This window comes from Mya arenaria, chromosome 4 (genome assembly GCF_026914265.1).
Source record: "Mya arenaria isolate MELC-2E11 chromosome 4, ASM2691426v1".
Lineage (NCBI taxonomy): Eukaryota > Metazoa > Mollusca > Bivalvia > Myida > Myidae > Mya > Mya arenaria.
Genome location: NC_069125.1, coordinates 31,914,516 through 31,937,264, shown reverse-complemented (window position 1 = coordinate 31,937,264; position 22,749 = coordinate 31,914,516). Strand labels below are relative to the sequence as shown.

Here is a 22,749-nt window from a genome sequence, read left to right as displayed (position 1 = left end):
CCAAAAACCTGCGTTATATTTTACAAATATTTAAACCAGTCGAGGTGAAGTTCACATGAAACGCAAAAGTAAACATGATGACCAAAGTTCATATTAGACGTTGAAAATTCATAAATCTTGTCTTTTTGACTAGTTTTATAGGTTTTGTAAGATATGAATGTAAGCTTGTCATCTTAATCATAAGACAGATAAGTGGCAATAACATTAGAAATGGCTAAATGGCTGAAATCATTCCTTATTGGTGCATTGACAGCTGTAATATTTGAGATGCTTTTGTCCAGCTGTAGGTAAGAAAAATTCAGAGGGCGGACTACATTTTACCATTAACAAAGATTTGCTTCAAATGAGGTGTTCAATGATAACTAGAGCATGCAAATAGTTTCTTGTATACATTTTTTTAAACCCCCATAGCGCGGCCACCGTCAGTCAATTTTCTGTCTATCTAACACCACGGTTCAGAATGTTAACCCATTTCCAATATGTATATTTTGATCAAATAAAAAATTGAGATGAAAAGCCTGGCTTCTCAACTAACACAGTGCACATTATTGTAAGCGCGGCGTTTCAGCGCTGGAACAATTATTTCAGTAAATTACTTCATTTACCATTTTAGTAGTCCAAATAATTGTACGTTGACGGATTTTTTTTAGATTTTTGATATGGCAAATCCTTCACATACAAATTGTTTAGTATCAAAAGTGGATAGTTGTTCCGATCAGGATTCCGGGTTAAAGCAGATAGCGTCTATAAAATATCGTAAAAACAAGAAATATTACCAGATAATGTTATTTTATATTAGTTCCGTACACAAAAAATAAATATCCAACTTATAATTATGAGTTTGACGGCTTTTCTTCGTTACATTCTGTCAAAACATAACGATATATACATGAAGGGCACCTGCGATGCTTCAGGGCACAGTTTTAAATCGCCCGGAACATTTCGGCCATGGCCGAGTTGTTACGATTGTATAACAAGGTCTATCTCAAAGCTTTGTCGGAGGAGGCCGAGTTATTACGATTGTATCGAGTTGTTCCCCTTCGCATAATTGTTGTCTGTGTCAGTCAACTTTCGTTTTATTGGAAAGGTAAACAACTTGTTTTAATGCATTAAATGCTTGTTTAGTGCAAAATAACATTTCACTTACATGGTAAAATATGAATACAACTTTTTATGATCAATTTCAACCATAAAATACTTCACTTAAAACAATTTCAATATTTTTAAAACATCCCTGTTTTTTTGCACATTCCCGTTTAGACGTCAGGGATTGGAAGAATCCCATTTAACACATCTATTATTTTAGACTACCATTTTAGATGCATTTACAAATTGGCAATTTTGTTGATGATGTTTATTCCAACTATAGTCAATTATTACATGACTCGCAAAATTAAAAATGGCAGGTATTTTATTCAAAGTATTGACTAAAGAGTTTTACAACTTCGTCTTGCAAATTAACTCAATTGGTCTAGGGTGTATTTCCCAATTTGGACGTTACAATTCTGAAAACTTGGTCTGTTGGTGTGACATCTGTAATTGTAAAATTAAAGTTCAAAGAAAATGAAAACAAAGTCATTGTGACATGAGTGTCTTGTATATAAATGGTATTTATTTAATTTAAAGCATTTTTTGTCAATTTCTTTCAGTGCCAGTAAATGCACCAATGTACACAGTCGCAACGATATTAAAGAGGTGGTGAAGAAGGAGCCATGTATTCAGCAGTACACAGCCAGATGTGGATGGTTAAGCCTTAACTACTGCACTTTTTACCAGTGAGATTTAAGTTGCTTTGGGCTGAATTTTTAAAGGAGCTAGACACCAGATGATACAATTGAAGAGAAAAAAAGAAAATTGTCAGAAACTTACATAAAATTAACATCGTTTTGTACAACACAGTGAATCAGACTGATGTATCACATCGCTTTTGACACATGCATCTTTCGCAGTTTATGCTCATTTTTCCAATTCGAAAGTTACTAGGGTTATCTACCACATAAAAACCACTTAAGATTAAAAATAGCATTGGTAAATCTATCTGTACCTATAAACCCATATGATTTAAACTGGGAAACCATAATGCGCCATTTTATACGGGGAAACACAGATGAGACAGCAACATGATTATTGCGTTTATTATTTTAACCATGTAAAGTGATGTATAATCGGCCTCCTACTAGTTTGAAACAACAATTCTAGGCTTGTTTTGAGGAAATACTGTATTTGTCGATTTTTGGACCATCTGGTGTCTAGCCCCTTTAAAGCCAGGGAGGTGGATACCTATACACATTTATTAATAGACCAATCTCTCCCTACGTGCATGAGAGTGAGCATTTCAATATCACTTACAAAGTTACATTTTTTTGTACAAGTCAATGATAAATTATTTTTAAGTCAAAGGAATAAGGACCTGTTGGTCCAAAAATGAAATCGTCTGAATGAATTGTGTAGAAAAGGATAAAAACATGTTCATACCCCAGTACAAAATTGAAGTTTTTGATATCTAATGATTGATGCCCAAGAACTTTACAACTTATAAGCCTGAATTTCGTATTATTGTTATTTGATTCTTCCTCAGAGTAAGGAAACCTGTTGAATATTTATTAAGAAAAACATAAAAAATTACTTTCTTACTTTCAGCACTACTTACTGTGATAAGAAAGTAAACCAAACACTCACAACTTACTTCATTGTGACGGAGTGTTGTGAAGGTTTTTACACAGCCAAGAATGGTTCCTGTCTACGTAAGTAAATATATAATGAAACTGCATATGTCTCTCTATTAGTGTTAGAATACCTTTTATTATCGTCAGCACACATACTCACTTACTGTACACTTTCGTGTTTTGTTTGAAATTATCTTTTTTATCATACTTCTGACATGCAATATCCTTATTCTTTCTATCAGGCAATTAGTGTGTGACACTGTGTACATGGTCTTTTGAATATGATGTTTTAAATTGATCAAAGTGAAAAACATAAGTTTAAAATACAAGCAACTGTATCATCAAGTATCCTAGGATAAATTTTGTACCTTGGAGAGATTTTCTGTAGCTTAGAGGCTGTTTCATCATGAACCTTAGGATCAATTTCATGCCTAGGAGAGATTGTCAGCAGAACAGGGGCCACTTCATCAATAATTCTAGGTTCAATTTCATAACTAGTTGAGATTTTCTGCAGCGCATCACGAACCTTAGAATCAATTTCATGCCTAGAAGAGATTGTCAGCAGAACAGGGGCCACTTCATCAAGAATCCTAGGTTCAATTTCATAACTAGGAAAGATTTTCTGCAGTACAATATGGTTTCATCAAGATTCCTAGTGAGCAGTTTCATACATACATATTAACACCTCAACTTCCATTCCTTAAATGAACTGCCATCTTCGGATATGTTCGGATCGCATTTCATCGCATAACAATAAACATAAAAACTATTGATCTTGTTATTGTTTGTATTGTGTCAGCAGGTCCCGTAAAATATAAATCAACATTTTAGAAAGTGTTAAGTTATTATATTTTAAAAGTGTTGTTACCAAAAATGTTACAATTTAACGTTTAAAGGTGATTTCAAGTGGTTGATCTTTTCCCGTGTTATTGTGACGTCATTTGAAAAAAATTGTTTCCGGTAACAGTTGGGTCATCCTATTTACAGAATGGGTTAGAAAGGATTACTGAAAGGTAATCCGAATGGAAATGAAGTATTTTTTTAATGTTTCTTGAATAAAATAATGAACTATTGGTGTAAAGATAAGGAATGAATTGCGGGGTTGATGTCATTATCGGGGATATGAACGCAATTGGGGTGGTCAAAGTACGCGTGGAGTCCTTCGTACTCCACACACTTAGACCAGCCCAATTGCGTTCATACCGCAATACATTCCTTAAATAAATAGGAGATATTTTCAACATCATTACTACACTGCAAAAAATCTTGCCTAAGAACATAATGGCTCTTAGGTTTCTTGAAAAAGCCCCCAGTATAACTGTTGAAATTCTCTTATAAGTACAGATTTGCTCCTAGGCTTCTAAATGAAACTGCCCCGAGTATTTCTGTTAAAATTATCTCCTAAGTACAGATTTGCTCCCAAGATCCTTATGAAACTGCCCCCAGTATTGCTGTAGAAATACTCTCCTAAAAACAAATTTGCTCCTAGCATTCTTGATAAAACAGCACCCAGTATGGCTGTTTAAATTCTCTTCTTAGAACAAATTTGCTCAATGAATCTTGATGAAACAGCCTTAGGGGATGGTAACAATTAATCAGTGTCACACACTTGATTTTTGTCTGTATCATACTATTGTTGTGTTGTTGCATGTGTTGTTGTTGATGTGTTACAGGCAAGCTCCCGGGTGTCCGGTATGAAATACCAAAGCCGGATTCATCAAAACTCTCCACAGGTTTGAAGCCAGCTCACTGATATTCTTTAACAGTCAATTATATCCATTTGAAAATGATCCTTCTGCAAAGGGTCCATTTTCATGAGTCTGTGTTTGAGGCCAAGATTAAAAAAAACACTTGCTGGTCTTTATTTTGTAAAAGAAAAAAAAGAAAATAATTTTGGCATAACCCTAGTGGTGACTGCATTGTCTGTGTCATTGTGCAAATACTTTAACCTTGGCTATAACTTCAAGCCAGTCAGGATATTCCAATGAAATTTTGAACACTTGTTGCAAGAAACAAAATGCACATGTGTAGCAAGGCCGATAACTCTGTTTTATATAAAAGTTGTGCCCCTTGATAGTTTAAAAAAATCATGCAAAGACTTTAACTTGGTGATAGATTAAAAACCATTCAAGTTATTCATATTGTTTACATATTACCATTGAGAATGGACACATGTGTAGCAAGGTCCATAACTATGACCTTGTTAAGTGTTGAGTTATTCCCCTTATTGACTAAATTAGAACAGACAAGTGTTGGTGTTCCCTCAGCAGCACTCTTGTTAAATATTCAAAATTATATAATAATAGTGAAATAAATACCTGTACAAAAAACATTTTTGGGGTAAATAATTTGTGTTGAGTCCCAAACTTGGACCCAAGATGTAAATGAATCTTCTGCCCAGTGCTGTTTTCCTTGCGGATGATTTTAGCTAGTTTATGTAAATTCAATGAATAAGCAACTATATGTGATGTTTTTATTTCAAAACAATTTTAGTTGCATATTTTGTTTTCTTTACCGACCATGTACTTATTCTAGCGGTATTCTTAGCTGATTTTATTGCTTGTTGAATGACTTCATCTTTTTATAGTATAAAAGGAAAATGCTGAAAGTTACAAAATTTTATTAAAAAAGAATCATATAAATATATTATACTACCATAAATTAATTATATAATAAAGATTCTAAATTCACCACAAACACATTTGTTCTCTATAAATTAAGTTTGGAATTATTACATTATGCTTTTTATGGTACATTTCAGTTGACCCACTATATTTGAAGTCCTCGCAATTACAAAAGCCATCTACAGAAGAGGAGGATAAGATGTCAGGGGGAGTGTACGCCGGAATTGCCTGTGGCATAATTCTTCTACTCACCATTGTTGTGTTTTCAGTCATAGCAGTTAAGAAAAAGTATGGACATATATGAAATATATGTTGTTAAATTTTTAGTGGCATTACTCTATGTAAGCGTTCCCGCTTGGCTCGATATAAGCGAGGCTTAAAGTATTTTGGTAAATCGAGCCAACGGGTTTCGACTGTACTTTTGTTTTTGCTCTTTGAAGAAGAGTTAATTGTAGAAGGCATATAAAACATTTGAGATAAATTTTTCATCATTAAGTACAAGTTATTGCTCCTGTTTTAGAAAGAAAACAAATTTATTGCAACCTGGGAGTGACAGTGAATAGGCCAATCACTTGACATTAATTTTCTCCCTCCTCAGATAAGTAGATCCATTAATTTAACCATGCTAGAAATTCATATCTTGCCCACGGGCGAAGATAAAATGCCTGTATGGAACTTCTTTTAATGGTTACCACATTGTAATTACCTCCCTTGTTGAAGACTGTCGTCTGTAGCGCATCATGGAAACCTTGTCTTGTGGCAATATTTAGAATGCGAGTTAATTTTTTCTCACTTCAAATGTCACCAGAAAACAGTTTTCACGCACCTTTCAAGAAATAATGCTTCACTCTTCTTAGAACTATTTAAAAAACGTTCAGACCATTTACATACTCTGAATCACTGCATGAATATCCATGACAACCATGAATTATTGCATATCCGTACGCAATTATTTTCACTAAGCACAAAAGAGTTCTGGCAAAAAAATGCATTTTTACTTAATTTTGTTCAACTGAGTTGAGAGAAAAAGCATCTACCATAGCCGCTCGTGTAAGATAGGTTCATCCCGACCCTCGCGCAGGGTGTTTTGCGGAAACTCGGTAAACCTCATTTCCGCAAAACACCCTAAGCTCGGGTTGGAATGAACCTATCTTACACTCTCGGCCATGGAAGATACTTATAATCTTGTTTTAAGTAATTAACTATAAACATGTGTAATTCCACCTATTCTTGTACTATGTCTGTATTATTTTCGTTTTCTCACGTAGGCGCCGGAAAGAACATCAGAAACTGAAGGAAATTGCCAATAAAGTTTTCTACGTCGGGCGGGACAAAACAGTCATACAGCCTGTGAACAAACCCGAATGCTCCACTGCCAATTATTCAGACGGTCATTCTCCTGATGTGCCGTTCTTAGCAGAAAATTATGAAAAGTCACCTGAATCTGATATTTAGTGATATTTTGTTTTCTAATGTTTATTGTCTTTATTTTTTATGTTTATGTATAACATGAATAAATGTTCGTGAAAAAATGCCAGGGTTGTCTCATTGTTTTTGAGACAGAACCACAAACATAAATTGTTAAGTTGATTTTTTTTGTTTCATGTAATAGATGCATGTTATTTCAATGTACATGTATCTTTACTATTTATTTTATGTTGTTAAAGCTGCACTCTCACAGATTGAACGTTTTGACAACTTTTTTATTTTTTGTCTTTGAACGAGCCAATTTTTGTGAAAATCCATGGAATCCATTTATATAAGACTGCTGACCAGAAAATAGATCGCAGATTTTATATTTAAGTTCAAAAATTGATGTTTTATGCATTTTTCTTAAACCGTTAGCTACGGTTTAGGCCATAAAACATTAATTTTCGAATGGAAATATGAAAATCTACAATCTGATTTTTTGTCAGCAATCTTATATCATTTGTTTGCAGATATTAACGCAAAAATTTACTCTTTCCAAGACAAAAAATAATTTTTTTATAAAAATGGTAAATCTGTGCTAGTGCAGCTTTAAGATGTTGTGTTGTCATTGGTTTTTGTTTTCAAATTGTCTGTAAAATGTTTTACATTTATCCAATTTGTCAAAGCAAACCATTGAAGTATTATTTTGTGTTTTTTTCCTTGATAAAACTATCAAATTTATTAATATCATTCCATAATTCATACACTTATTATTCATATTTAAATGACTTACGGAGCAGACAATTACTTTATATGTATTTTTTATCATTTTAAGGTTGATAAATTGATAATTAAAAGGGATGTTTATTAAAAGCTGTGGGGATATTTTATATACTTTCAAATATAACAATAACTAAGCAAGGCAAAGCTGTCACAAAAGATGTTCCATGTATGCTGGTGCATGCGTCAGTTTGTCTGTCTGGACTGAAGCTGTATCTTGAACACGCATTATAGGATTTTTAAAACACTTGCCATGAAGGTGCACCATGATGAGATGGTATGTCATACACAAACCAAAGTTCAAAGGTTGAAATGATCATCATCTGGGCTGTTTCTTAATCATGCATTATAGGATTTTCAAAACAAATGCCGTGAAGGTTCATAATGATGGTGATGTGTAGGTTTAGTGAAATTTTGGTAACATGCACTCATACAGACAGACAGACAGTCACTCCTATAAACCCCCTTCGAAACTAGGTTTTGTTCTATGGGTCAGTAGTAAATATTACAAAACATTTTAGCCAGAGTTTGTGAATCCGATACTTAACGCAAGTCTTTTTTTGTGTCCACATTTTATTTCATGAGATTAATTTTATATCTACCAAAATGTTGTGTACATGTTAAGCTCAGATTGTGTTTTTTTAAATAAATCATATATTTCAATAAGTGATACATGACATTTGTTTAACTATTAAAATGTATATTGATCTTCAAACGTCTGTGCAGAATTAGATTTGAGAACTTTGATGTTGTCCTGTGATTATTGTCCAATCAGTAAGCTGGATTTCCAATAAAAGAAGTGGTGTCTGTTCATTTATAATTGAAAATCAAATAGCCTCGACTCTGCCAATGTAAAATACATAGCCTGGCACAACATCGAACATAGGAAATTCATACGAGTTATATCCTATATTGAAATTCATGTGTTATTTTGCCATTGAAAAAATAACCAAAGGACATGTGTCTAGTTTAATGTGTATTCTTTAAAAACATTTTTTGGTGTCAACCAATATTGTGCCTCTTTAAGCACGAGAAATGACCACTTAACCAGAGGGACTTACAGCTGATTTTTGTTGATACTGGAAAATAGCTGGGAGTAGGGGTGTCCATTTAAGTACGAGGGATTTATGCCCATAGCTGGGTTGAGGGGCTTAGACCCCTTTTGAAATCGTTTCAAAGGTTGATTTAATTTGATTCATTTTAAGGTACTTCTTTATGTTTCTCACTGTACTGTGAGACTTCCCTATCGCGCTTTGTTAAAGCCATCCGAACCAAAAGCTACAACATGAATCAAAATTTATAGATAGACATAGATGCTGCTCTCCCCTAACATGCCATTGGGTAGATTGTATTTTAGCGCATGATGTGAAAAGGCAGTGTTGTTTATTTTAATAAATTTGGGGCAGAACTTTGGCCCCATTCCAAATGCTTATGCAGATATACATCAACTTTCTTTTGCAGTTTTGACAATAAATTGGCCAATTTTATGTTTTAAAACAAAAATGAACCCCATAACTGTTTTTGTTTGAAAGAGTTGATTTACAAACTTATCACATTATTGTATCTTTTCTTAAAGCACTTTCGTTTATTTCTAGGCAAAGTTGGAATTTTCAATTTGTCAAAATGATCCATTTTTCCCATACTGAAGTGCCCCGGCCCAATTCCCTAAATGGTGAAAATACACTATAAGTGCAGTGCTAAAAATGTTGCTTGAAAACATAACTGTAAAATGTAACTTTGGTCATTATTTTGATTTTTCTCAGGGATATTTTTGTGGCGTGCATTGGCGTATGAATGAAATGGTTTGTCGCTTTGATGTTTCATATAACATGTGTTCATATAATATTAGTCATGTAAAAAAATGTTTCGTATTAAATATTTAAACAATAATTACTTCAAAAAACAATAACTTGTTTGTGAATGTCATATGAAGAATGAGTCTGCATTATATGATGGAAGATTTTTGTTTTGGCTATAGCAATATTGACTTGCTGTTTATAATTGCAACATACATTCTAATAAAATATTACAAAGCTTTCATTTTTTTTATTTAAGCTGCAAAAGAGGTCTCTGTGTAATTGAACGCACTTGTATCTCCTGGTATCTCGCTATGTTCCTTCAATTCTTCTAATATCTGGATGTCACTGGATATTGAGGTCACTTCTAACTTGTGTCACTTATGGCATTTAAATACAATTTTTAAGTGGTGGTATTGCCATGGCAGGGTCAGGCTATAATGAAGCCAATGGGCAAAGGCACACCTTCATAAACAAAAGAAACACACTAGAAATTGGCAGAATTGGATGTGCTTCATCACACAATCAAACCAAGATATTAGGTCTACAAACATTGTCATCACCAAGTTCCATCATGATTGGGGAATAAGTACTGGTAAATGTCACACCAGATATAACACTGCTTTTGAGGGTAAAAGGGGCCTTTTACCTCTTGCTTTACTCAATAATCAAAGTTGACAGAGGCAAACATTGTCACCAAGGTCCTTCATGATTGGATAATAAATACTTGGTTATTGTTTGCACAAGGTTTTGCTCCACTTCAAGAGTCACCAACCTTCTTAAGGTGGAACAAAATTGTGCAGTTTGAAAACTTATGTTGCTAATATCAAGACTCTCCAACTGTCATTTGAAATTCCATTCATGGGAATGTGATGTATTTTAGTCCAAACTCGACAACTGTTGCAATGTAGACATTGACCAACTTGTAAAACGCAGACGCAGCTTAACGGATTGCAATTTTCTTTTATTTTAAGCTACAAATTATTTCCAAACCCCTTTTCAGAGACAGAAACTAGAGCTTTTTTCGTGAAATATACAATCAAATGTGTTAATATTCGATCAGGAAACTCAAAACCTCTCCGTTTGCAGTCGCTTATCATAGAATACATGGCGGATTTTAAAATCTTGCATGGACAAGTGCGGACCTTCCATTATTGGACACAATAGCATGCACGCCAATACATACTTGATAACAGGTCCAAGCTCAATAAGTCAAAGATTGAAACCATACACAGCTCGGAACACTTGCTTCTTATCGTTTTGTAAAGACCAATTTTATTATTCTTTTAAGGGCTTGCATTCAAGGAAGTTTGGAAGCTACCAATTATATTAAGTCTTAAAATTAGGCTTTAACTTCCAAAAGTTAAGTATCTTGTATCTCTAAAAAATTAAAGATTCTTGTATCTTGTACCTTTGAAGTGAGAGTCTCTGATTGGAAATTTGTGAATTTGAAAATAATAGTTACAAATTATTACTCTTTCAACAAAGTTGGACATCAGGAAAAACATCCTTTAATAGTGACAAAAGTTTCCAGTTAAAGTTTCCAGATTGCAAAAGTTGATCCCGATTTCTTTGGGGAAAGCCCCCGACTGACCAAGGAGTTCTTAAAAGATTCAAATTCTTCATTGAAGCTCTGTACTTCTTTTTCTTATGTTACAAAAAAAACCCACTCGTACAACCCAAACACACATAAAGAATATGCACAGCCTATTTGGTAAACATGATGAGATCAAGAACCAAATCATTCAATTACCCGCAGTGATTTTTATTTGGTACAATTTACTGCCTTCTAAAGGCTGTTAGCACCTTTGAAAAACCCTTTTTCCCAAATTTTATAATTTTTTCCCAATTTGATAAATGCCGATTACGCTAATGAATAAAAAAGCAATGAATTTCTTGAAATATAAACAAAATTTTGACAAGACTTACTCTTTCACAGCATAATGAATGCATAAAAAAGTTAAAACATGTAATTTGCCATTATATTAGCTGTTCTGGCCTGATTTTGTATTTTCCCCAGTCGACTTTTTACCAAATTTGCAAGGCACAGGCGGTAAAAATAATAAAAAATAAAAATCACTGGCCTGCCAAATTATGCAGCAGAAAGTAAGGCATGCTTGCCAGACATTAGACTGAGTTTGACACACCATTAAAGCTATGATATGATTACCTCAATATTTACTTCCAAACTAAGACACGCTTACCATAAGAACACTTCACTGTACTTATGATACCACTATATCCAAATCAAGATATAAGCTCCAAGCAGCTGTGTGATGAATGAAAATCATTGCGAGCAAACAGTTTCAATGATACTTTAGGAATGGTAGGACACTCAGAATTGTTTTTTCTCTTTATTTGTTATGTACAGAACATTTAGAATTTCTTGAAGCCTTTCTTGGCCCCTGCGGCCTTGGTGACCTTGAGAACGTTGAAACGGACAGTCTTGCTCAGGGGTCGGCACTCTCCCACTGTCACAACATCACCGTTGGCTACATCTCTGGAAAGCGGCAAATTAAACGTGGGTATGTATTAAGGGACATATTAACGTATAAACACAAATTTTGGAGTTTGGTATATGAGACTGCCCCATCAGCAGAGAAGAAATACTAGAGAAATAATGTTGTAATGATTATAATTTCTCTGTCCAAAACTCAAAACTAATAACATTAGTGTCAATATGGAAATGATGAAGCAATAAGTAACACTATGTTGGTTGTCTTTCAGTTCAAGGTTTTGAAAACATGGAATCCTGCAGCTTAACAGTCGTTACAGGCAAGTCAAATTACCAAGTAACATCTCAATTAGTTAACATCTCACATAATTAGTTACATTTCGTGGTCAACAAATAGAAAACTGTGTTGTTTTTTTGTCACATGATACTAGTTCTTCATACAAATATCTATTTTTATGGTGCTATGATCACATCAGCAATGCCAATAGGCTTTTTCAACATTGTACAACCACTATGAAGACCATCGTGAAAAACATCATCTGTGATCAAAATGCATTGACATTACCAAATGTTCTACAAACACAAGATTTTAATTTAATGGAATTAAGCTGCCTGAGATACTGCCAGGACAAAGCAGCGACTATACAATGAAATATGCCTGTATGGTAGACATACATCAGCCTACCATAGTTGGAGGAAAGACAACTCGGGCAAGACACTGGTGCAAAATCAATATGTACCTGAAAGCTGGGCTAAGATGAACTGACATGTTCTTGTGCCTCTTCTCAAATCTCTGGTACTTCTTTACAAAGTGCAAGTAGTCTCTGCGGATAACAATGGTTCTCTGCATCTTCATCTTGGTAACCACTCCAGTCAGAATACGGCCACGGATGCTAACATTGCCGGTGAATGGGCACTTTTTGTCAACATAGTGACCTTCTGTAGCCTAAAAGATAGATGAATACAGATGTCATTTCATGTTAATTAAAGATGCATCAGCAAAATGAAAAGTTAGGAATAATAATTCAACCAGTTACAGTTAATTTTGTAAACGTTGTTACATTAATATGGTCAAGAGAAATCACATCAGCATTGCCAAAAGGCTTTTTCAACATTGTGCTGTCACTATGAAGACCATCGTGAAAAACATCATCTGTGATCAAAATGCTTTGACATTTCCAAGGTTTCTACCAAAACAAGTGGACAATTGTGGCACTCAAATTGTTGTAAAAGTATCACTCTGATGAAATACTGATTGGTTATATATCATAATTATTATACTTTTCACAATTTAGACTAACTCTCTTACAGGACTCAATTTCTTATTATTTAGGATGATTTCAGAAATACAAATTGATCATATATCACAACTGTTTTAATTTTAAAACAATTTACCTCTCTTGGTGTCTTGAATCCAAGTCCTACATTCTTGACATATCTGTTGCTCTTTTTCTTTGTAGAAAGAACATCTGACTTTTTGTTCAGAAAAACAGTTGGCTGTTTCTGAAACGATCTCTCAGTCTGAAAATAAATAGACGAAAGCCATTAGACTATTTTGCTACAGAGAATAAAAGCATCCAATTTAAGTTTTAACCAAAGTGATTATCTACTTATAAAGTTAAATAATAAATTAGACCAGTAAACAATAATTAATATCGCCTGCTAAATGAACAACGTGCATAGATAATGTGAATATTGAAATTGTAACAGAGTTTGTTACTCCTTCAAAAACCATTGAGTATTGTTATTCAATGGTACGTACATATATGGTATACGTGTGTTACATATTCCATAAGAAATGTTTATCCAATACATGTATGTTAAATAGGAAATTTTCATCGGACAGAAGAGGTCAATTTGGTCATGAAGACTCCTAAATTGAATAGTGAGATCGGACTAGACCGCCTACTCTGACAAAGAACATGGTCATAAAGTTTGGTAAAGACTGAGATAAAAGAATGAGCTAAAAATGATAATTTGGAAAATCAAGTTCCATAATTACAGAGTGACTGGTACAATCAAGAATGTTTAACATGATCAAGATGATAAGCCTATCGACATTCACTGCATTACTAAGTTTGGTATTCTTTTGTTTAAAAGTTGCATGTGTCTAGCTTTAAAAATAATAAAAGTATGGGTAGTTAAAATTGGATAAGAAATGCCTTGACTTAGGAGCAAATGAATTAATGTCCTGTGTGTACATTCACAGGGACTTGAAAGTAAGATGCAGATCCCAACAGCTGCCCCTTGCTCACAGTACACTCAACGAGTTAGGCCCACTTTCCGTTTCCCTTCGCGGATTTTTGCTATTGCGGCCAACACAATCAAAGAATAATCATGTTTACATCGAAATGACAACAATCTTATCAGTTATTCCTAATTGTAGCAGAAATCCATTTAAAAAATATACACACTATTGGCTAAATTTCGCCATTACATTGGTGTTTTCAATTAACTCTACTGCTGCCATGAGCGTCTGAAATGATCCTGATGGTATCATCTAATCATCGGAATAATTTCAGGCGCTGGTAACAGCAGAATTAATCGAAAAGACCTGTATAATGGCAAAATTTAGTTGTTAGTGTGTATATTTAAACAGATTTCATCCACGATTTGGAATAACCAGTAAGATTGCTCTTGTCGTTTTGATGTAAAAATGTTAAATCTTTGTTCAGAACACAGTGATATATTAAGGATTGGTATATTAGCTATAAAATTCATGCCAGAACTGAATGTTTCTTTTCTTGTCAATTATATAACCCTAGAGGATTTTTAGCTTTTAGAATATGTTGAAATATCGTCGACAAATCTTGATAATAAAGTAAACCTAGGAGGAAAAGTGCGCCCGGTGTGGGGCTCGAACCCACGACCGCCGGAACACTAGCACGGCGCTCTAACCAACTGAGATAATCGGGCGACTGGTTTTAGCGCCCACACACTACACTCCTCCCCAATTTACCTTTAAGGCCGCTGGAAGCACTCCTGCCGTTTACCATTGCCACCAGTAAAGTAAACCTAGGAGAAAAAGTGCGCCCGGTGTGGGGCTCGAACCCACGACCGCCGGAACACTAGCACAGCGCTCTCACCAACTGAGCTAACCGGGCGGCTGGTTCTAACCCACACACACTACAATAAATAGTGGTATTGTGTCCCATGATGTGATAAGCAGCATATAAAATGTGTCTTTTTATTTCCAGGGTTTAGACTGGTTTTACCCAACTGAGCCATCAGGCAAAAATTTAAAGAAAGCCAGTGACAGCTGTTGGGATCTGCATCTTACTTTCAAGTCTGTGTGTACGATCTGTGCACTGTCATTCCATGCAACATGAAAATCTGTGTAGTTTGCGAAAACAGTAATACGAAAACAGTAATAGATATTTCTTTACCAATGACAAGTTCAAAAAGATTTCTTAAAATACAGTCTTTAGAAACTCATTAACTTTAAATATAACTCGACAATTAACAACGTGATTTACTAAGTTTTCAGTAATAAAATGCTTGACAGAGGTCGCGAAATAACATTACATTTCAAGAAAATACTTTTTCCAGATATATATAGGACAATGCAATAAAACCCTGACACACACAATTATTAACTTCTACCTCATCGTGTAGACGGTATTTAGAAGGTGAAAAAGTAAAGTGAAAATCTGTAGAAAATGTTGCCAATATTTACCTGTTCTGCCATGGTGAGAGACTTCCGGTGAAAAGACCGGAAAGGGTTACATTTTCATTTGCAAGGACTTTGTTTTGGGTTACTGTAAACTATTTTTTAATGATAAAAGTGAAGCAGTAGTTCTTACCCCTACTGTTTTAGCCGGTGTTCGGGATTTGTGTCATGTTCGGAAATGTACCGTCAACCAGTAGTATTTTTGCTTTTGCAGCTTCAGTCCATCCCACATTATAGTAGATGACCACTACTAGGGAAAAGTTTCGGACAGCGTATTAATTCTCACATTTGGGATTTTAACAAGTCCAGTTAGACCGTTATGAAGAACTCTCAAAGTGTTGAGGTCACATGTTGAATTACAATGCAATTAATGGTTTTGATGGGATACTCAAAATCTATCATCTCGAATAACAATACATTAATTCGACATTTGCATGTATATCTATGCAAAAATTATCCATTCTACGGTCATGCAGTCTCTGGTAACTATTAGATGTCTATATTTAATATAAGCGATCGCCATGTCCTAAAGTGTTTCTTTGTGTCTGTCCATGTCCATGGCTTCACCATGTCGACCGCATTGTATAATTGTCCATCGGCTGCATTCCGTCGCGTGTAATAACGACTAAAGTGTATTTAAAATACAAAAGGTAGAAGTGACAGATAATAGAAAGAGTAAAGAATAAGAGTGAAATACATGGAGATACGGCGCGATACTCTTGCTCTTTTCGAATATACCTCTTGGGTTTTACCCCGAAACACGGACCAATTTTATTTTGGTATAACGCGGGCGGGGATTAAACCACGGACCTTCTTCGCCCGAAACTGGCGCTCTTCTCCTGAACTATCGGGCCGGTTTCCGGGGGCTAGAATCAACGTCACAGGTTCGAATAATCGATTATATTAACAAATATTATTGCAGGATGTGTGGAATGAGAATATAACTGAGTGCAACAGCTTTATTGAATATATACTTGTACATGTATTGCATGAATGCGAAAGACACAAAGTCAAAGTTTAATTTAAATCTTGTCAATGGCTATACCGAATTCTGATCAAAATTCATTTAATAATGAGAAACGTTTCTCATATCTTGTCTAAATTCATGTGAGATGTATGCTTTGATAAAGCTGTATTTCTAACTATAGTCACTGTGTCTTTCTTGTCCATAATATCCGGTAAAGTCTGCCTAACATTTGTAGAATGGCTTGGATGCTTAAGTCTCTTTAAATCGCCTGCAGTCACTTTCGTTCCAGCGTCTTTCAGCCTTCTTGTGGCTTCTAGTAAGGTGTCTCGTAACGCTGCATTTGACAAATGGTTGCTAAATGAAAATGGTTGCCTGCTTCTGCTTCCATTTGACAAAGATGGTAGATCAATCGTCGGGGAACTGTCACGTTGTGTCTGTCCGTATTTATTAGTAGTACTGATGGACGGAAGTTCCTTCTTGTAATCAAATGGTTTTGATGAACTAGCAACGAAGTTCTTACCCCTTTCGGACCACTCACATAAAGAACGAGAAACGTTAACTTTACACAGTGTTGTCAATGATTGGTTGCTGATTGAAGATATGCACGCATCTCTGTCAGTCTGGATTTGCGGAAGGGATTCTACACTGGGCGTGTTGCAGACATACCTTGAGGAAGACCCAAGATTGGTATGCTCCGATGTTGAGATACCCGAGTTGTCATCGCGTGGTATAAATGATAAATGACGTTTGATTGGTACGAAACTGTTCTCCTCGCTCCTTGCATGGTCAGTTGAGCCACTTGCATAAAAAATGTCTGACCTTTGATCCATTGGCAAAAAAGAGAAGTGACGTTGTATTGGAGTAGGGGAGATGTTTTCAGGCTCGCTTATTATCTTGCAGGGTTCGGTTACTTTCTTGAAGCTCTCCACCTCCTCAATGAGACGTTTTTGTTTGAGTTTTTCAAACATGGATGCAGGAGGTGGCCATCTTTCACTGTTCTCTTCCATTTCGTTCTCCTGCAAAAGTTGCATTGAAAATGTTTGACCATTTATTTTAAAGCTACATTCTCGCAGATTGACCGTTTTAACTACTGCGTATTTATATTTTGTCCTGGCCCCAATATCACGAAAATACTCAAGTTAAGTCTCAGTCTCAATCTCAACTCAATTTATCACTAAAAATCATAGTATTATTCAAAACCTTACATGTTTTTATACTTTTTGAAAATGTATTTTCTAATAGAATATGTTATTGAAAGATTTTGACAATATTTCAAAGAAAACTAATTCTAGAGCAAAAAATATACTTGAGTAATTGTTAAAAGGCAATAAATTGTACTCAAGTACATTTTTGGCTGTGGAATATTTTTCCATTGGAATCTAGACCAAAGATTTAAATCAACATATTCAATGATAGAATGCAGTTTTAAAATGTGTAAAATAATTATTTTTTTTCATTTTTTTGTGTTTTATGGTAAAATGAGTTGAGATTGAGTTCGAGATTTGACTTAAGTATTTTCTTGATATTGGGGCCTGAAATCAGCCAATTTTTGCGTTAATGTCTGAAAACCAGTGATAATAGACTGCTGAAAAAAGATCAGATCAGTTTTTCATATTTACGTTTGAAAAGTGATGTTTTATACAGTAAAGCGTTACTAACGATTTAAGTGATTTTTAAGCAGTTTTCTAAACAAGTGATATCTGTTCTATTGTGAGTTATTTTTATATCACTGAATTAAAGGCGTTGATACCAAAATCAACAATTGAGACAAAAACTAAAAAAAAAGTTTAAAATGTTAAAACTCTCAATATGTGAGAGTACAGCTTTTAATATGAGGGTATCATGGGGCAACGAACGTTAATAGATAACATTCAAATTAAGTATTATTACCCAAAAAGTCAAATATCACAAAGATGGCATGCAGATACTACACGCTTCAAATGATTAAATATATACAATTTAAATTTCAATCTTAGAGATTTAATATATTAATTATGTTACATTCGTAATCATTTTTTTGTCGTTGAATGAGCCAATTTTGCGTAAATGTCTGGCAATCGATGACATGTAAGGCTGTTGACAAAAGATCAGATCGCAGATTGTCCCATTTACGTTAAAAATAAATGATGTTTCAGTATGGCTCAAAGCGTCACAAAAGTTTAAATTGTGAGTTATCTAATATGACTGATTTGAAAGCATTGATTCCACAATAAGCCGATTCTGAGACAAAAATTAAGTGTCAAAACCGTGAGAGTACAGCTTTAAGTAATGCTTAATTTAAGGATTGTTTTGTCAGAAAGATGGCTAGATCTTACCACTTTTCTCTCAGAATCCATGGTATGTGACATACAACGTCGCTCTTCGTCTTTCCCGTCCAACTCTCGCTTCTCGTGATGACCTTTCTCCTCTTTTGTGAACCTCCTGCCTCCAGCACTTTGGTAACTTGTGGTCTGGTCTTTGTTCTGTGTCAGATTCGTTGTTTTACTTGGCAACACTTGTGACACCACTCTTTTTGTATCTTCACAAATATCTAATGACATTCTCTCCTTGTGTTTCTTCATCGCTTTCAGGAAACCTTCACGCTTCATATGTTGCTGCATCATTTTGTTGTAAGCTCTATGTCTCTTCTTTTTCAAGAGAACAAGGGACCCATGATTATATTTCTTATTAGTCGCCTTTTCTTTTTGGGTTGGCCAAGGAAGATAATATCTCTTTAATTCTTCTATTATTGTCAACTGTGGTTTTGTCCTATTTTTATAACATTCTTGAAGTTTTTCTTTGTTTAATTGTCTAATGATTTCTTCGCTCGGTCTTTCCGGTTTTGATTGAATGTCTTCTTCCCGATTATATGAAGGCTGATAGATTTGTGCCAATGAGGGAATGCCAGAAATCACTAAAGGGGACGGACATCTAGGTAAATAAGATGGTCTTAAGCTGTAATTGCATCTCTGTTGATTTTCTCCATCTTCAGTATGTACTGGTTCGACTATTATCAGATTCCTTATTTTATCTAACAGTTCTTTATTCTCATTGATAAGATCTGCTAGTTTTAAGCTCATACGATCTCTTGCATTTAATGAATCTGCACATGTACCTTGACCACCATCAACGTTTTCTTTGCACAAACCCTTATCATTTACGACGGAACGCGTGTCTTCAAATATTTCTACTGCACTGTCAATGGTCTCAGGAACATCGTGGTCAGGTTTGTCCGCTTCAAACATTGTCTCATTTTGTTTCATAGGGTTCGTTGTATTGGTAAGAGACTTCGCTTCATATTCATCAAAGGATGCGTATTCATCAAGAACACCATTTGTCATATCAGTACATGTGGTATCATGTAAATCAGAAACAATTGTATCGTTTTCATTGCCATTGATAGGTTTAAAACATTCGGTCGAGTTATCTTCAGGCTCATTATATTCGGACTGTGTGCTCTCACATGTATCTTCGGTTGCACTTTGATCGGAATCAGTTAGCCGCTCGCTACACTCATCAGCTACTATACATAAAGGTACGGACAACACTGTTGGAATAGGATCTTCAATAACTTCAGTATCGTCATAACCAATCGGAATGTTTCCAATATGTTCGCAAACATCTTCATTATCGTGTACACCATATGTCCCCAATTCATCTTTAAAACCGGTAAGCGGGGCCTCAGTACCCTCCGCCTCGGTAACTTGCACATCAGGCTCATCTACAAAATAAAGTCAATGTTTAGTTTATATTGTGGAAACCCCCCACACACATAATTTATTAACAAGACAACTTCACATTTATACCGTAGGGTATAAAACCCCCTAACTGTGGGTTCCTGTAAATGCCAGAGACTAACGAATTTGCATGTCCCTCGTTAAACCTAAGCTGCGACTTAGACCTTATTGTGTGAATTGTGAACTGTGTGCTGTGCCTTACACATCGTATGGTAAATGTACACAGGTTTTACTTAATTCGTTTTCGAAACAACACTGGCCTTGAAATTGACCTTGACCATCGCAACTAGTTCGTATTTTAAGAAACGCAATGCTTTCTTATGGTGAACTTTAGTACCAAGTTATATTGAATTAAATAGCAGTCATTTTAACACGTTTAGTAATTATTTCAAGCATAGCGCTTCATCAGTATCTGACGAAACACAGTTACAACATTATGGGCGCTGCCATTTATAAAGTCACACAGAAAACGAGCCGTACGAGACGTCAATGACGTCGTCGTCGTACATGACCTCAAAGCGCCAAAAGGCGCATCGTGCATGTCTGAATAATATAGGTGTGTACTTGAGGATCCCCAAATCGTGCAGGTTTAATTTTTATTTCCATATAGGATAAAAAGGTAATAAAATACGCTCCAAATGCATCATTTCGCACTAGAAATTGTTATATTTGGGAGCGCCCTTAGCCCCTACCAACACTTTTAACCAAATAAATTCGATTCTGAGGGAGGCCCTCGAGGTTATGCCCCTAAGTTACACCCCCTCTATCGTCAAATCCTGAATCCACACCTGTATGCATTTCTAATTACAGGTGCATTAGTACCTAGGAGACCTGTAGTATATGGTATGAAAATATATGTCCAACTCTGTATTTAGACCGGCACCTCTTAATGTAAGAATGCATATCAAATTTACAGTAGAAATACATGTATAGAGGAACACCTCCATTTTGGAACAACTGCCTACTTTTAGCGACTTTTGACCCAAATGCGCATGGTATAGCAATTGATCGAGGCAGGTTCAATGTATAGTAAACTTTATGTTCCAATACCATATTTGAATAAGTGTACAAATCATCATCATCATCGTCGTCGTCGTCGTCGTCGCCGCCGCCGCCGCCGCCGCCATCATCATCATCATCATCATCATAATCATCATCATCATCATCTCCGTTGTTATCAATACTATTACACACCTTCACCTACATTCCCTGTTTGATCCAAATCTTCCTGTCTCAGGGAAAGATTGTTCCGTTTTTCTTCTGTCGCTTCTGTAATTTCACAAGATTCTGAGTGATGTGACTCAGAACAACGCAACAGATTTCCCATTGTCAAGTCTGACAAGTTAGGAGGTCATAAAAGCTAAATATTATTTGCTTTTTAAGGGTTTGCGTTTTGTTTGCAGAGATGCTAACTCATGCCAACTTAACGTTGTTAACGTCAATTAGCATGACGTCACAATTATATAGACTGGTTTGACGGCAATGCGTCTTGTGACAACACCTTATCCAATAAGAACTGTGGAAGAACATGACGTCACAATAATATAGACTGGTTTGACGGCAATGCGTCAATATGACTTGACGTTCTAGTGTAAAGTTCCACCAAGGGCGGCAACAAAAGCATGGACTATATATTATCTAATTTTGGTTACCTCCCTTCTATATAAAACCGTTAAAAATTAAATACTAAAAATAATTATTGTATTCTTTTTTAAATTACATATCAACAAAACTTTACCATAGTAACCATAGTTTAATTACTGTATGTTCTATTTTTGTTTATTAAAACGCAAGCTGCTGGGTGAAACATCTAATAATTATGTCTTTTTGCAGACTTTTAAATTTCGTATTTTTGATTCTTGATAGATCTCATTCATGAAATAAGGAATTATTTCTTAAATACACACACATGTTTAATTCCTTTCGATAAAAATGTCTTAAACAGTACATACTTATAACATAAACGAATGAAGACTTTATATAAATGTAAATTTTGAATTTTCCCGTGATCAGAAGTGCGACAGGTGCGCGATCACGTGACGATGGATTAGAGACTTGGCCAAGCGCCCGAGTGATTGTCAACTCAGGTGTGCAGTTAGAAAATAAACAAACCATTGAAATCCGACTTGGACAAAAAGCATGTTATTGCAAAAATGTGTTGGAATATATGGAAGGTAAAACATGGTTTCACTTGGAGTTACATTATGTTTATTGCCCGGTTCGTATTTATATTTATTTACCGGTGTTTATTTTAATTGTTTTACGGTTTATATTTAAGTTATTTCTGATTAACCTGCGTGTGCATGTTGTCAGCTTTGTAAACGTTATAATTCAAGCATCATCTATTCTTTGTTTAAAGTTAATCATTTTGAAACTGGCCTATAAATTGTTGAGATGTTACTTTTATTTTAGAATACAATTTAATTCAATCAGGCGTTATTATACAATGCATGCACAAGATATGGTTAATATTAAAACATATAATTTTGTATTTGTATTGATATACAATTTGGTTATGCCACAATGAATAAACAACATAAGAGAATGGTCCTCCATAGCTTAAGTTATTCAGATACAGGTTGTTATATCTTTATGAGGTCCTCAGGCTCAGAGAAATTAAGGGGCTTGGGATGGTTCTTCATGCCCTAATGCACCAGTCAATAAT

General features: G+C 35.0%; 3 protein-coding genes and 2 non-coding genes across 12 annotated transcripts in view; 2 read left to right on the top strand and 3 right to left on the bottom strand.

Annotated features, from left to right (window-relative positions):
• Positions 1-55: 55 nt before the first annotated feature.
• On the top strand, positions 56-9,516 carry LOC128232015 (uncharacterized). 2 transcript variants are annotated; one of them, XM_052945349.1, is made up of 6 exons: positions 58-287; positions 1,650-1,775; positions 2,641-2,744; positions 4,340-4,399; positions 5,428-5,578; positions 6,559-9,516. In XM_052945349.1, the coding sequence occupies exons 1-6, from the start codon at positions 211-213 to the stop codon at positions 6,743-6,745; spliced, it is 705 nt and encodes a 234-aa protein (XP_052801309.1). In that variant the 5' UTR covers positions 58-210; the 3' UTR covers positions 6,746-9,516. The 2 variants fall into 2 exon arrangements, with proteins under 2 accessions (XP_052801311.1, XP_052801309.1); XM_052945351.1 differs by lacking the exon at positions 4,340-4,399 and having other exon boundaries at positions 56-287.
• A 2,101-nt stretch (positions 9,517-11,617) lies between these two features.
• LOC128229803 (40S ribosomal protein S11-like) lies at positions 11,618-15,458 on the bottom strand. Its single transcript, XM_052941623.1, has 4 exons — positions 15,408-15,458; positions 13,127-13,252; positions 12,472-12,677; positions 11,618-11,776 (listed from the first exon to the last, which is right to left on the bottom strand). The coding sequence occupies exons 1-4, from the start codon at positions 15,417-15,419 to the stop codon at positions 11,653-11,655; spliced, it is 468 nt and encodes a 155-aa protein (XP_052797583.1). The 5' UTR covers positions 15,420-15,458; the 3' UTR covers positions 11,618-11,652.
• On the bottom strand, positions 12,195-12,275 carry LOC128233170 (small nucleolar RNA SNORD35). The gene has a single exon (XR_008260664.1). It is a non-coding gene; the product is annotated as a small nucleolar RNA SNORD35 (small nucleolar RNA).
• Positions 12,809-12,889, bottom strand: LOC128233108 (small nucleolar RNA SNORD35). The gene has a single exon (XR_008260607.1). It is a non-coding gene; the product is annotated as a small nucleolar RNA SNORD35 (small nucleolar RNA).
• Positions 15,459-22,155: 6,697 nt separating the features above from the next.
• LOC128231469 (RIMS-binding protein 2-like) overlaps positions 22,156-22,749 on the top strand; it is a 147,973-nt gene continuing 147,379 nt past the window's right edge. For 6 of the 7 annotated variants that reach the window (XM_052944337.1, XM_052944338.1, XM_052944340.1 and 3 more), the window contains exon 1: positions 22,182-22,302. The gene's annotated coding sequence lies outside the window, so the exon portion shown is untranslated. Of the gene's footprint in view, positions 22,303-22,749 lie in introns of all 7 variants that reach the window. The other variant, XM_052944335.1, reaches the window with a different exon arrangement.

Excerpts from the sequence above, each read along its gene's own strand:
- LOC128229803 (XM_052941623.1), bottom strand. Across the intron at positions 12,678-13,126 it reads GATTCAAGACACCAAGAGAG|GCTACAGAAGGTCACTATGT; the intron begins GTAAATTGTTTT and ends TCTATCTTTTAG. Across the intron at positions 11,777-12,471 it reads CATCTTAGCCCAGCTTTCAG|AGATGTAGCCAACGGTGATG; the intron begins GTACATATTGAT and ends GCCGCTTTCCAG.
- LOC128232015 (XM_052945349.1), top strand. The coding sequence starts at position 211 with ATGGCTAAATGGCTGAAATCATTCCTTATTGGTGCATTGACAGCTGTA. Across the intron at positions 2,745-4,339 it reads CAAGAATGGTTCCTGTCTAC|GCAAGCTCCCGGGTGTCCGG; the intron begins GTAAGTAAATAT and ends GATGTGTTACAG. Across the intron at positions 5,579-6,558 it reads GTCATAGCAGTTAAGAAAAA|GCGCCGGAAAGAACATCAGA; the intron begins GTATGGACATAT and ends TTTCTCACGTAG.